Source organism: Moschus berezovskii, chromosome 22 (assembly GCF_049115385.1).
Source record: "Moschus berezovskii isolate FMDL1 chromosome 22, NW_MosBer_1.0, whole genome shotgun sequence".
Lineage (NCBI taxonomy): Eukaryota > Metazoa > Chordata > Mammalia > Artiodactyla > Moschidae > Moschus > Moschus berezovskii.
Genome location: NC_142481.1, coordinates 53,385,371 through 53,400,304, shown reverse-complemented (window position 1 = coordinate 53,400,304; position 14,934 = coordinate 53,385,371). Strand labels below are relative to the sequence as shown.

At 45.6% G+C, this 14,934-nt stretch overlaps 2 protein-coding genes across 3 annotated transcripts in view; one reads left to right on the top strand and one right to left on the bottom strand.

Annotated features, from left to right (window-relative positions):
- Window positions 1-1,440: 1,440 nt before the first annotated feature.
- HSDL1 (hydroxysteroid dehydrogenase like 1) lies at window positions 1,441-14,017 on the bottom strand. Its single transcript, XM_055413047.2, has 5 exons — window positions 13,910-14,017; window positions 5,835-6,060; window positions 4,731-5,176; window positions 4,293-4,520; window positions 1,441-3,624 (listed from the first exon to the last, which is right to left on the bottom strand). The coding sequence occupies exons 2-5, from the start codon at window positions 6,052-6,054 to the stop codon at window positions 3,526-3,528; spliced, it is 993 nt and encodes a 330-aa protein (XP_055269022.1). The 5' UTR covers window positions 6,055-6,060; window positions 13,910-14,017; the 3' UTR covers window positions 1,441-3,525.
- DNAAF1 (dynein axonemal assembly factor 1) overlaps window positions 13,627-14,934 on the top strand; it is a 21,592-nt gene continuing 20,284 nt past the window's right edge. The window contains exon 1 of one of the 2 annotated variants that reach the window (XM_055413046.2): window positions 13,627-13,703. In XM_055413046.2, the coding sequence (XP_055269021.2) occupies window positions 13,670-13,703 (34 nt within the window). In that variant the 5' untranslated portion in view covers window positions 13,627-13,669. Of the gene's footprint in view, window positions 13,704-13,854; window positions 14,358-14,934 lie in introns of those variants that run through there. The other variant, XM_055413045.2, reaches the window with a different exon arrangement.

The following is a 14,934-nucleotide window of genomic DNA, read 5'->3' as shown; positions in this document are numbered from 1 at the left end:
ATTACAACCTTGCCAGGAAAATTCCATGGACAGATGAGCCTTGAGGGCTACAGTTCATGGAGTCGCAAAACAGTCGGACACGACTGAGCTGGCACACAAAGGGGACTGAAAGCCTGTTTTAGGTCATGCTGATGACAAATGATGTGCTATGTCGTGAGATAAAACTGCTTGTATCTTGTTTTACCTTTCCACAGCACCTGGATAATGCCCCAATATTAGAAACCACAGCACTGCATATTACTTTTAACAATATTTAACCAAACTGATATAGTGGAGAAACATAGAATCACCTACTAGCTTTTTGTGATCTTAGGCAAGCTGTACCTCAGTTCTCTGTAACTCACCTTCCTCACCCAAAGGAGATATGAATACCTCCCTCATAGGATGAAGGTTAAATGAAGCATACACATACAGACTTTGACACACAACATATTCAGTAAATGTGGTTGTACTAGACCAACCCACACCTGATCAAGTTCTTCCCCACCTCCTGAGATCACATCGGTGTTAGAAACTTTCAGAGAACTGTTGACTCTTGCATTTGTAAATCCAGAGCACTCCCTCCCTACTACCACATAAGGGACTTGATCTTAAAATTAACTGTGTTGTTCTAATCAGGGTTCTTTTAACAGCCCTTTAGGTCCCTATGCCACTGAATACAAAGCCCCACTGTTAGGAACAGAGGTAGGTTAGTGAATCGCAAACATCCTTGTCATGTGATACTGAAGGTGAGGGGAACTTCGCAGCTCTTGCAAGCCCTAGAAACTGCAGGGAGCCTGGGGCGTGACAGGAGGTGGCCTGGAAATTTACCAAGGGAGGCTGACGCCCCAGAATCCTGGTCTACCAGTTTTCCACTACTCCAGGTTCTGGTAACTCCCTAAACTAACACTTCACGTGTATAATAAAGCATTTGTAATCCCACGGGAAGGTAAATCTTTATTAAACCTGAATGCTATTTTAAAGATAACAGTCCACAGAGACACAGAAAGATTTCGGCGTGCACACAGTGTCAAGACTCGAGATGCCATTTAACCCAAATGTGCCAAGATTTTAAGTAACTGAGGTGAAAGCGAAACAAAGCAAAAAAGACTCCTTAGAAGAGCTGTCTCTACTCACAGTCTCCCTTTTTCTTCCCACTCCTTAAACTCGCTACTTTTCATCCCCACCGCTCAACACAAAATGGATCATGGCAAAACCACCAGTGATCTCCATATCACCCATGTCAAGGAACAAAAATCGGCCCTTATGCAACCTATCGGGAGAATGAGAGCAAAAAATCAACTCTGTAGCTTCAAGACTTGTGAGACATATGGCTAAATTACCAGCTTTTAATGAATTACTGTCACAGGTGTTCAGAGATTAATTTTTTGTAATTTTTAAATATTTGTTTCTATGGGGGGGGGGAATGTTTCTCTCTTTCCAAACATACAGACCAACCTCTTCTACAGGAAGCAGAAGCAACTGCTTTTATTGTTAAATTTTCAGGTCACAGGTTGTTTCAAAGGTTCATTTCCCACATCCTTAGTAAGAAACCCCAGCTACAGTGATCCAATTATGACTCTCAAATGAGTGCTGGGAAAGATGAAACCTAAGGAAGACTCCTGGTTTTCATCTTTCGTGAACTTTGCCCCGATCAGCATATGTACATACGTCCTGCCAAAAAGAGAATTTTAAAACATCACTGACATGGTTTACTTAGTTTCATCATGTAACAATGATCCAACATCTAATCTATAAGACACTGCTGTACCACACAACACCTTGAATATAAATATGGTATTTTTACATCACACTGCTGCTTATTATACGTCAAAGTTCAAGTCAATGTGGCGTGAAGTCAAGTTTTCTCTAGTATTAATGACCATCAATTAACTGTCAGGTGGGGAAACGCCAAATATGACAAAGGCCCCAGCTAACACCATCGAAGTCATCACTTCCATGTAGAATCACTGGAATGTGACTTTTCACATTGCAGTTCTTCCTCTTGTGTGATGAAGGCCTGATCTGCAGACGGAAGAGCTTCTGAATTTAATCTCTGATCCTGAGTCCAAGTCAGGTCTGGAAATACTAAGGCAATGTCACTGGCAAAACTGTGGACATAAAATAAAAGCATGCTCAGGCCTCCTCGTAATGGCTATCAGCTCAGGAGTAAGCGATTCCATAAAAGCCCTGATTTCAATTAACTGGTTTCTGCGTCAGTGCTGCAATATTAAACTCTGGATCTCAAATGTGCACAATATTGTCATATTCGTCTCGTGATTTACAATTGTCAAAGCACTAGGTATGTGGTTCTCAAAAATGTTTGGCTTCATAAAACCCGAACCAAAAAGACTACACAGTAGGTTTCAGTGCAAACCCATAGAGTGGTGGTTACTGGGCATTAATTATCTTCACACCAATGAAAGTGTTCACCATAACACACAAATTTGTTACACCAATCAAGAATGAGCTCTAACTGATTTCAACAGATACAGTATGTCTTTTCACATACATAATTTGTCCATATTTTAACTATTATTCTATAAATACTTGATATTTATATCATTAATGCTACTGCAATGGAATAATATTACACAGAAAAGTGTTTCACAACCAGGTATAAGAAGTTCTAGAGGGCTAAACTTCAGTTATAAAATAGGTCATAGGCTGAGAAGTCACTACTTACCCACAGTAACTATAAATCAAGAGATGACTGAGGGTCAGTCATCACATGTCCAAATCTAGGAATGAATTAATTCCTTAGAAGGTTTAAAAAAAAAAACCAGAATGTTGTTAGGTGATATTATATATGGCAAACCTATAGCACAAAATCAGGTGGCCTTGTTTAGTATGAAAAAGAATAATGTAGAATTTTAATACCCCTTTGGGTGCCACATTAAGACATCTTGACGAGAAATCTTTTTTAAAGTAAACTACCAATAAATAAAGTTGCCCAGATGTATACAACATATGTACACACATGGTTCTCTAATTATCAGTTGAAGAGCAGCATTTCATACACAGAGAGCCAAACGACTAAAGCTACACAATATAACAGGTTTCCACTAATTATACCAGCAATCTTACCTAGAAAATAACACTTTTCAATAGTCTTTCCTGATGGGACATTTGAAAACCAGTGCTATAATTCATCTACTGACATAGATAATTTCCCTTAAGAAACATGTGAGACTGTAAGAGCTGACAAGTTATATCCTATTTCAGTATCATATTACTGTAGCTCCTAGAACAACATAAATCACACAACTTCTGAAAAGTTTAAAAAAAAAAAACACATCAAATTTTAGGTTTCCTCCATCAGTTGTCATGCCACAGTTGGTATTTACTCTGTGCCCTCCGTGCGGCCCTTAAGGTTTTCGCACAGCACTCTTAAAAATTTATGTTTGTTTTGCAAAGGATGAGTCAAGAATATGCTAAATAACCAGTCATGAAAAAAATGGAGAAGATAAATTCCATGTGTTCCTCCAAATGTAGAATACTGCAGGCTCCCACGAGTTGGTCAAACTTTCCAACCATCATCCAGCTTCAAGCTTTGCAGGATAAGGCCTCCTTACGCAAAGAACGGTTGAGAATATTTGCTCCCCACACCCAGAGCCATTCAGGCATATACTGTGCAAAAAGAAACTAAAGATCAAAGAGAAAAGGATTACAGGGTTAGAATTGAAAGCCATCAACAACAAATGGCACAGATCAGCAATGATTTAAGCCAACAAACACCACCAATCATCTTAAATACAAAAGAAGAAAAAAACCTTAAGTGACGCTGCATTGAGTACCCGCTTTTGCACATGACCCTATGCTAGACTCTCTGGGGAACAGAAATGGGATCACCACCCACTCACCCCGTCCTCTAAGTAGGCAGGACAGACCTACATGCAGTGATACAATTCCATCTTTACTTAATGTGATATCAATAGCATGTCGTGTAGGTAAGAATTCCAAATCATCCCAGGAATAAAAGGCAGGTCAAAGAGTGAAATGCATTCATGGTCAGTACTGTGAGAGAGAACTGGGGCTTGAGGGGCAGAGTGGAGCTTACTCTACTGACATTAAAACAGCGGATTTCCTCTTCTAGATGTCATGCAGCTGGAACTTTTGAATGTTCTTAACATAATAAATCCACAGAAGAGAATTCAGTGACTGAACTGGAACCACTAAGATTTGAGAATCAGAATTTATGATCCTCATCTTCCAGCATCAGGCTTCAATCAGATTCCCATGTATTTATCATTTGGAAAGGTTTAGGATGCCTTAACCTTAATTACGAGAGCTGAGCACACACGGCTGGTTACCTGGATGGAATGGGACCAGTATCCTGTGGTCCTTTTTGAAATGCCGAGGGTAGAAACAGCATGATGTGCGTACACTTTTGGGGAAGGCACCAACCATGGGCACTTGTGCAGAAAGCTGCCAGGGGTGGCCACATTGGTAGCCACGTAGAATGGGATTAAACTCTGTACAAAGATTCCTTTGGAAGCGTATTCATACTGCAATGCTCTGCTGAAGTGGTCTAAATAAGCCTGTTAAATAAAACAGGAGGGGAAAAGACTGATTTTGTTGGGAACTCGAAAGAAATCAAGAGAAAAAAAAAGACCTACGGTCATTTTGGGAAAAAAATACAGCATAAGCAAACATCAGCTGCTGACACAGAACTCAACAAACTAAACCAAACCATTGTGATAAACGTTTTCCTACACGATGATTTCACTTTCCACCTGGGAACGGGTTACCTTAGATGCTGAGAATGCCGCCAGCTGGGGGGTGGGTTTGCAGCAGGAGCCGGAGGAGATGGTGACGATGGCACCCTTCTTCCTCTCCACCATCCCTGGCAACACGATGTGGACCATGAGGCTGGCTGCAGCTATGTTCACATTGACGATGTCCCAGAGAATATCCTCAGAGACCTGCGTGAAGTACTGTGGATAGGGGTAGAACACACCCACGTTATTCACCAGGATGCCAATGTCTCTGTCCTGCAAGGCTTCCCGGATCACGTCGTAAATCTCGCGGCCGCTGCTAAAGTCCGCGACTATGATGTCAGTCTCCACTTTGTAGGTGTCAGCTATGTCTTTAGCGACCATCTGCAGCTTCTCTTGGTTCCGGCTGATCAGGACAATGTTGAGCCCACGGCTGGCCAGCTCCTCTGCATAGGCCCTTCCAATCCCATCCGTGGAACCTACAAGACAAGCCAGGAAAGGGAGCAAACTCATTTCACGGTGCGACCCTTAAAATGGACTTTAAATACTCCGGGTCTGGGTTTAATCAGAGAAGGAATCACACTAGAATTAAGCTCGGTTCTGTGAGTAGTCAGTCAAGCACCAGGTGGAATCCATAATACATATGACATGAGCTAATCAAATGCTCGCCCAGACATTCTGACAGGTAGAGGAAGCACTGCTTTACGTTTGCCAAGGTGACTGTGAGACACAGTGGGAGACTCATCTGGTCTCAGTGAGTGACAGGAGGTACTTTCCTAGGAAACAATGGTAAATGAAAATGAAATTTAAAAGAAGGGAACCATTTCTGAAAGTGGTACCAGTTTGTAAGGACACTTTCAAAACAGCAAGAAGGAAAAGCAAGCAGCAGGAAGGCAGGGATGGATGGGGAACAGGAGGTGACAGAAAAAGGACAAAAATCACAGGGAAATACCTTCCAAGATGAGCAGTGAGAAATGTGCACATAATCATAACAGATGAAGTTTTATTTCTTTATCCCATGAAAACATGATTAAATGCAGTAAGTCCCTGAATGAAGCATCCAACTTAAAACACAGATCAAATGGGAAAGATGACTTCATTTTTAAATCAGGCAAGAACTGAAATCTCATCTCTTACCACTCACGACTGCCCATCTTCCATACTGCTTGATCAGGTCCGCCCTGCTGACCAGGCGCGGGATGAAATGCAGCCTGATGAGGCTGTAGAAGTCACAGACGACGGTGATGCTTTTTCTGGCCGTGTACCAGGCTCCAACCAAGGCAAGGGCTTCCATGTAGCAGTTGCAGGACCTGGCAATTTCCCTGTACAAGAGGTAGAAGCTGTCGACGGCAGCCATGGCGGCCTGCAGGGGCAGGGAGTGAGAGAGGTGGTCTTTGCTTAGTAACTGAAAGGAACACACACGGTTTGGGTGAAGAAGGATGCGTGAGACATCAGGGCTTAACAATTTTGCATCCAAATAACAGAACTGTTCAAATGCACATAGCCCGTGGATCCAGTCAATTTATGATATCATTACTTGACATCTGCAGCTTACAAAGTTCTTTCCATCCAAGAAGATTAGTCAACATGATCAAGAGTTACCAAATTCCTACTAAAATCCAGGCACTGAGCTAAATGTTATGGATACGACAATAAACACAATATGCTCTGTGCCCTAAGGAGTTCCCCACCCAGCTTTTAATTCACGTAACGGCTGAGAGTAATGTTTATTTTTTTTATTGAATTTATTTATGCAAAACCGGCAAGCACAGAGAACCTACTATCCCTATAAAGATAAAGTATGAAAAATAAAGGCACTATTAAGACACAGCCTTGGCCTCAAAGGGGGATTCCTGGTCACTCAGACAGTACAGAAACTGCCTGCAATGCAGGAGACCAGGGTTCAATCCTTGGGTCAGAAAGATCCCCTGGACAAGAGAATGGCTACCCACTCCAGTGTGCTTGCCTGGAAAATCCCATGGACAGAGAAGCCTGGTGGGCTACAGTCCACAGGGTCTCAAAGAGTCAGACAGGACTGAGCAACTAACACTTCGGCCTCAAAGACCTTACAACTCACTTTGAGACAAAACTATGCTCTAATACTCTTTAACGTAAATTGCATTATGTATAAATAATATTCATAAATGTACATTCTAAAAAGAGATACTCCCCGAACTTGAAGACGTGCTTTTCTGAAATGACAGTGGCTAAGAGTCGGACAGGGAGGCCTGGCGTGCTATGATTCATGGGGTCGCGGAGTGTCGGACACGACTGAGCGACTGAACTGAACTGAAGAGTCGGACACAACTGAGCGACTGAACTGAACTGAACTGAAGCACACTTCATCTGGCTGGCATCACTGACACACCGTCATCCTTGCCTGGCCCCTTGTGTTTGGGGAGAGAAAAGCCCAATATGACTCTTGTAAGTATCCACACGGCAAGCATCTTTACGTGCCATGTACTAGGATGGACGCTAAGGTTTCAAAGATGAAGCAAATGACTGCCTAGGAGGAGAGACTGACATCTAACAAAACGACTTAAAATGCCGTATGAACTGGTATGTACATGAATGCACCTGCAATCAGAGAGGCAGAGAAAGGCCGGGCACAACCAAGGCTGATAAAGCTCCTTCTAGACTAGACCACGGAGAAGGCAATGGCAAGCCACTCCAGTACTATTGCCTAGAAAATCCCATGGATGGAGAAGCCTGGTAGGCTGCAGTCCGTGGGGTCACTAAGGGTCAGACATGACTGAGCGACTTCACTTTCACTTTTCACTTTCACACACTGGAGAAGGAAATGGCAACCCACTCCAGTGTTCTTGCCTGGAGAATCCCAGGGATGGGGAAGCCTGGTGGGCTTCCGTCTATGAGGTCACACAGAGTCGGACACGACTGAAGTGACTTAGCAGCAGCAGCAGACTAGACCACACCAAGGCCTGAGCCAACCACCTGCTCTCAGTGAGGCTCAAGTATCAAGAAGATCAGAACGGACCACAATTAAACTACAGGGAGCTCAGATATGTGCAAGTACAAGGGTATATGACATTTATTAAAATTATGTAAGAGAAAACAGATTTAAGCCAAAAACAAAATTTATATAAAATTTCTCGAAGTGGTCCCTCTCATAGAAATCTGTATAGAAAAAAAACTAAGTTTTTTTCTGAAACTAAGAAAAAAATCCCTGACAGTAGCAGCAAAAATTGGCATAAGCTTAAGGAAGAATAAGTGAATTCCCTCCCACTCCACCACAATGCAATTTGAGCTCAACCAAGGTCTGCAGAGTGAAGAAAACAAATTAACCTCTGGAATGAAACACGCTGTAAGAATGATACCACACTGGTTAACAGGCGCATAAAATAACAAAAAACTACTGAATGTAAATACATATGTGTGTGTGTGTGTGTTGAGTATGAATATGAGTGTGTAGGCCAAATTACAAACCAACAAAACATAACGAAAGAAATATGATAGAAAACTGAAGAAACAGGCAGTGGGATTCCTAAATGCCCCACAATGCGCATGTAACCCCTCAAACATTAAACTTTACAATCTTCTGCTGTGCTGTGCTTAGTCGCTCAGTTGTGTCCAACACTTTGTGACCCTATGGACTGCAGCCCACCAGGCTCCTCTGTCCATGGGATTTCCCAGGCAAGAATACTGGAGTGGGTTGTCATTCCTCCCGACCTAGGGGTCGAACCCACTCCTACCACACTGGCGGCAGATTCTTTACCACTGAGCCACCAGGGAAGCCCTGAGGGTCACAGTCCTCCACCTTAAAGGCATCCCCTCTTTGTATGCTATGCACGAGCGCCTCTCAAAGATTCCAGATGCTAGAGATGAGGCAGTGATGTGTCACCTCCCCAACGGTCCCCTGCCACACCGTGGCAGTACAGAGTCACATCCTGGGGGACAGGTGCTGGCTGGAAAGGCCCCTCCCAGTCACACTGGCTGCTTCCCAGGACAGAGCTGATTCAAGATTCCCAGAGAAGCAACCAAAAACACTAGCTCCTTACAAAGAAGAACATAAAAACTGAGAATCCGAGTCCAACCATCCTAAGCTGGGAGTTCCTGAAATAATGCTTTTATAGCGGACACGTGCCATCTGTCACACTTACTCAAAGAGTAGGCCATAAGGAAAGTAAATGCAAAACAAGATAGTTGTATGCACCAGGACTTTTTGAACAAAATGTAATAAAGTCAGAAATAACACAACCATAAGCAAAAAAAAAAAAACAACTAGATACTTGGAACATTAAATCTATTCTTCAAAATAACAGGTGGGTATAATTCTAAGTTATGACCAACCTAGATAGTATATTAAAAAGCAGAGACAAAGTAATGTCTTTGCCAACAAAGGTCCGTCTAGTCAAGACTATGGTTTTTCCAGTGGTCACGTATGAATGTGAGAGTTGGACTTTGAAGAAAGCTGATCGCCGAAGAATTGATGCTTTTGAACTGTGGTGCTGGAGAAGACTCTTGAGAGTCCCTTGGACTGCAAGAAGATCCAACCAGTCCATTCTAAAGGAGATCAATCCTGGGTGTTCATTGGAAGGACTGATGCTAAAGCTGAAACTCCAATACTTTGGCCACCTCATGCGAAGAGCTGACTCACTGGAAAAGACTCTGATGCTGGGAGGGGTTGGGGGCAGGAGGAGAAGGGGACGACAGAGAATAAGATGGCTGGATGGCATCACCGACTCGATGGACATAAGTTTGAGTGAACTCCGGGATTTGGTGATGGACAGGGAGGCCTGGCTTGCTGTGATTCATGGGGTCACAAAGAGTCGGTCACGACTGAGCGACTGAAGTGAACTGAACTGAACTGATACCTCTAAGATGTTACAATGTTTTCAGTAAAAGACTGGACGCCACATATCAAGGTCTAATAGATTGGAGCCAAAGAAATACTTGTGGTGAAAAATGCATGGCAGGCATGTCTATAATAAGGTTCCAGCTAAAAGGAGGTCACATGTACCTTGGGGAATTACCTCACCCCAAGGGGAAGCTGTGTAAAGGGAACTTCGACCCCTCTTTGACCACCATTTTTCTCAAGAATGTGAGAGGGGAAAAGTCCAGAAAAGATGCCTGACTACAACAGAGTCCTCAGTCTTTCTGCCCAAGTCATTCTCCCCAGTCATTCTCCACCTCCAGTCTCCTCTTACGTCCCCTGCCAGCTCTGGGCCTCCAGGAGCTGCTCTGTCTTCTCTTCAGGACAAGCTGCAAGCAAAAACAAACAGCAAACGCCTTTCCCTCACAGCTCAGCTGGGAAAACTTTAGGTAAAACTCAGACCAAAGGTTTTAAAAGTTAGAAGAAAATAAAAATTCATGTGCCATGAATCCCAAACAGGCACTGATGCTGAAGCTCCAATACTTTGGCCACCTGAGGCAAAGAGCCAACTCACTGGAAAAGACTGAGGGCAGGAGGAGAAGGGAACAGAGGATGAGATGGTTGGATGGCTTCACCGACTCAATGGGCATGAGATTGAGCAAACTCCAGGAGATGGTGAAGGACAGGGAAGCCTGGCGTGCTGCAGTCCATGGGGTTGCAGAGTCGGACATGACTGAGCGACTGAACAACAATTTAAGAAAATTGGAAAAATGTACACCAAAGTTGTCTATTATGCACAGCTCAAAGAATAAAAAAACACTCATGGGGCGACAGGACTGCAGAAATCAAATGAGAGTCTCAGAAGGCCCAATGCCTCCTCCCTGGTCACATCCCCTTCTGCCACCCTTGGGGTAATCAACTCTCCTAAGTTCTGATGAAATCATTCCCTTGCTCTCTTCTTTCTTTCATAAATAGTTGTACACCACCCTACCACAGATTCTGAAATAACAGTACTCCGTTTTGCCTGGTGTTGCCCCTTACATAAGGAATCAAGCCCATGTATCCTTCGGTGACTCGTTCCTCTCACTCAGGGCTGTTTTCCAGACCCAGGCACGCCTCCGCAGCTGCAGGCCATAAACTCTCACTGCTGCACCGTCTCACGGCACAGACACAATTCGTACGTCCAGTCTACTGCTGATGGGTTGTTCTTGTTGGTTTTGACTTTACAACTATGAACAGCACTGCCGTCAACGTTCTCATACATGCACAAGAGTTTCTCAAAGGGACAGGCCTAAGAGTCGAACTGCTGGGCCACAGGGCATCCATGTGTTCAAGCAGATGCTGCCAAAACGGCTGAGCCACTTTACACGCCCACCGGCAGCGAGTGTGAGCTCACGCTGCCTCGTCTCAATGGCTGGCAACATCCAACAGTTCACCTCCTGCCAAAGGCTGGCTGTGAAATGGGATCTCACCACCGTCTGCACTGGCATTTCCTGACTGTTAATAAGGCTGGCACGCCCTCCTGATGTTTATGTGCTGTTTGTGTTTTCTCATCTATGAAATGCCTGTTTCTAGCTTTTGGTCTTATTTCTTTTCAAATCAACTTTTTAAAAAATTAATTTTTAAAAATTGTATTTATTTATTTTGGCTGAGCCACACAGGATGCTGGATCAAACCCAAGCCCCCTGCACTGGCCATGCAGAGTCTTAACCATTGCACCACCAGGCAAGTCCCCTTGTGACCTTCTTTCTATTGTGTTGTCTTTTTTTTTTCTTTCAGAGTTCTAAGTATTCTTTCTACATTCTAGATACTAGGCTTCTGTATGCTTTGTCTCTTTTTATAAGTGCTTTTGATGAAATGAATGTCTTAGTATCAACATCAACATAGTCCAATTTATCAATCTTTTTCCTGCATGGGTTATGCTTGTTATGTCTCACTTCAGAAATCCCATCTTAACCCCAGGTCAGAAAGATATTGTTCCGTATTATTTTCCAAATTTTTTTCTTTTTTCCTATTTTTTTTACAATTCTATTTTTCAGATTCAAGTCTTTAATCCACCTGTGGCCTTGTGATGGCATGAGGCTGCGGTCGCATCCATCTCTGCTGTTCCTCCCCAGACCCTAGCATGCTAGGTATACAGTATTTATTTAACAAATAGAAGCAAATAATGCCTTATGTTCAAAGCTCAAATTTCACTCGGGTAGAAATAATTTGAGAAGCTTCCTCAACTTTGCATCAGCACTTTGATGAAGCTGTTATTGGTGTATCATGACTTTTTGGAGTTTCCTTACCTCCCTATGCCAAGTTTCAGTATGCCGCTAACGTAAACTACATGCAGAGCATCAAAACATGGGAGTTCTTGTCCAAGATCCAATACCCCTCAGTTTCAGGTCTCTACTTGAGCAGTGGGAATTAAGACTATATAACAGCATCCACTCCTGGGTACAGACCCAAGATAACTGAAGACTTGCTGCTGCTGCTAAGTCACGTCAGTCGTGTCCAACTCTGTGTGACCCCATAGACGGAAGCCCACCAGGCTCCCCCGTCCCTGGGATTCTCCAGGCAAGAACACTGGAGTGGGGTGCCATTTCCTTCTCCAATGTGTGAAAGTGAAGTCGCTCAGTCGTGTCCGACCCTTAGGCTCACACAAAAACCAGTATGGCTGTGCTCATTAATCACTAGCTGAAAAGTGGAAACAACCCAAATGTCCACCAACAGATGAATAGACAAACAAAATGTGGTCTCTCCACATGATGAATATTATTCAGCAATGAAAAGAACAAAGTATGGATACATTTATGATATGGACAAATCTCGAGAACAGTATGTTGAGCCAAAGAAGCCAGACACAAAAGGCCACTCATTATATGACTCCACATACGGGCAATGTCCAGAAAAGGCAAATCCAGAGACAGAAAGGAGAGGAGGGCTGCCACAAGGCAGGAGGAGTGGGAAACAGGGAGTGACTGCCAATGGTGTGGGGTTTCTTTGGGGAATGATGGGAATGTTCTGGAATTAAACAGTGGTGATGGTTGTGGACAGTGAACATGTTCCTATGAACAGCACACGTTTAAATGGCTAAAATGGTGAATTTTGTTATGTGACTTTTATTTCAAAACAAAATCTGCTTAAAAAAACCAATTTGTTGAGCTCTATCTATGTCTGTGGAATATTACTATAGTGATCACAACCATGGACCCCGAAAACAGACACCCTGGATTTGAACTCAGGCTCCCCATGTAAGAGCTGTGTGTCCTGGGTGAAGTTACTTCATTACTTCAGGGAGCTTTCCTTACACCACCTGCAAATATGGGGCTAATATTTCCTGCCTAAGATTATAATGAAAATTAAATCAGATCATACATATGAAGCACTCAAAGTCTGGGAACATCAGCGCTCAATAAACCTTGGCTATCAGCCACTATAATTTAATGTTCAATAATGTTAGTTATTGTCTATTTGCAGCGCTCAGGGTTAAAATCTGGCTTTCTGCAAAAGACTCCACTAAGTGCTTTCTTCCTATCATGGCACTTCTCTCATCAACCCTTCCGGGAAGAGTTGTAATCATGCCCAGTTTACAGACATGGAAACTGAGGCTTACCGAGGTAAAGTGGCACGGCCAGGACTCTGCAACTAAGAAGTGGGCGGTAGGAATTCAGATCAAGGTCTCTTAAAGTCCAGAGACCTGCCTGGCGACCCCCACTCTAAGACCCCCAGGCGGGCATTCTGCTGACATCACCAAGCGAGCCGCTGGGTTGGGCTTCGCCGGGCTGCACGTTCCTTCGGAACAGCGACAGCCTCCCTGGTCCCCATAACCCTTCCCCTCCAGAACCTGGCAGGTCCCAACAAACCATGGCCGCTGGAGAGCTGGTGGGGCCCGTTCTCCAAGAGCGCCCTTATTCTGAATTACTTCTCATTCAGAACAAAGACGAAGACAACAAACCCCACTCAGATCGAGTCCCTTTGGAAACGAGAATAAAGAAGCACAAATGGGTGTCTTTCAGAGCCTCGTGGGGAGCACCAGGGTCAGGTCCGCGAAAGAGACGGGCCCGCGCTCGGGGTGGGTGGGGCCCCAGGTCTGCCGGGTCCCGGGGGAGGGGCGGGCCCAGAAGACGGGCTCCTCACGGGGTGCAACGCCCGGATGGAGTTGGGGAAGAGGCGCTCCGCGTGGACAGGTCAAAAAGGAGGGGTACTGGGGGCGGGGGTCCCAGGGAATGGAGGGACGACAGGGTCCGGGGGTCCCGGGGATCTCAGCGAGGAGGGCACTGGTCCCAGGGGGCGTGGTGGGGCGCAGAGCGAGCAGCCGGGCCGAAGCCCCGCCGGGCGCCGAGAGAGCCTAGGAAGGTCTGGGACCCGGGGACGCGCGCGGGGGGCGCGGTACCTGCAGAAACTGTGCGGCCTCGAAGCTGGTCCGGCCAAAGACGCGCGGCCGCCGCCCCCGTCACCGCCGCCGCAGCAGCTCCCCGGGCCGCGCCCCCACGTGACCCGCGCACGCGCCGGGGGCGTGGCCGTTTCTGGACCCGCCCCTGGCGTTCCGACGCTCAGGCCAGTCCCAGTACGCGTGTGCAGCGGTTGCCGTGGAGACCAGGGAAGCGTTGGGCCGCCAACGACGCGGGCTCCGGTGGCCTGGTGGGCTAGGGGCCATAGCGATCCCGCAGAACCGGGCTCCCACTGCTACCGGGTGTTCGGTGTTTCCGAAATAAACATGCACCCCGAGGCCTCAGAGCCTGTGGTGGACGGGGTAGCGGAGCAGGAGTGCGTGCAGGAGCCTGGTGTGGAGGAGTCGGCTGGTGACCACGGGAACGCAGGCGAAGGTGGCCGCAAGGAAGGTGCCGACCACTGCCCCGGGGAGGAGAGGGGGGTGATGGGCTGCGCCCAGCACCACATACCTGGTCTTCACAGCCAGCAGTAACCGTAATAATAATAAAACAGGGTCTTCCCTGGCGGTCCAGTGGTTAAGACTCCAAGCTTCCACTGCTGGTGGCATGGGTTTCCATCCCTGGTCGGGAAACTAAGATCCTGCATGCCACAAGATGTGGCCAAAAAATAATAACAGCAGCGGCCCACACTTACTGAAGGTTGTGTACCATGCACTCACCACATTCCAACCATAGGCCAGCCCTCTGCGGTAGGCACTCCTCTCGCCAGGTCAGACAGATAATTTACCTGGAACTTAAAGAAGTTAAAGAACTTGCTCCAGACAGATTACCCTCAGTCAGTCAATGATAGAACAGATTCACGCTTGGACAGTCTGACTCCAAGAGCCCAAGCCCTCACCCACGACACCATCCCCCTCACAACCCAACTTTTGAATGTATCCCTTCATTGCCTTCACCATGTAAGATCAAAGGCTCTCTCTCCCTCTGGATGGCAAGCTGTGGCATCCACCATATGGCCAACACCCCA

Excerpts from the sequence above, each read along its gene's own strand:
- HSDL1 (XM_055413047.2), bottom strand. The coding sequence starts at position 6,054 with ATGGCTGCCGTCGACAGCTTCTACCTCTTGTACAGGGAAATTGCCAGG. Across the intron at positions 5,177-5,834 it reads AAGATGGGCAGTCGTGAGTG|GTTCCACGGATGGGATTGGA; the intron begins GTAAGAGATGAG and ends CTTGTCTTGTAG. Across the intron at positions 3,625-4,292 it reads ACTGGTCCCATTCCATCCAG|TTTCTTTTTGCACAGTATAT; the intron begins GTAACCAGCCGT and ends TTTGATCTTTAG.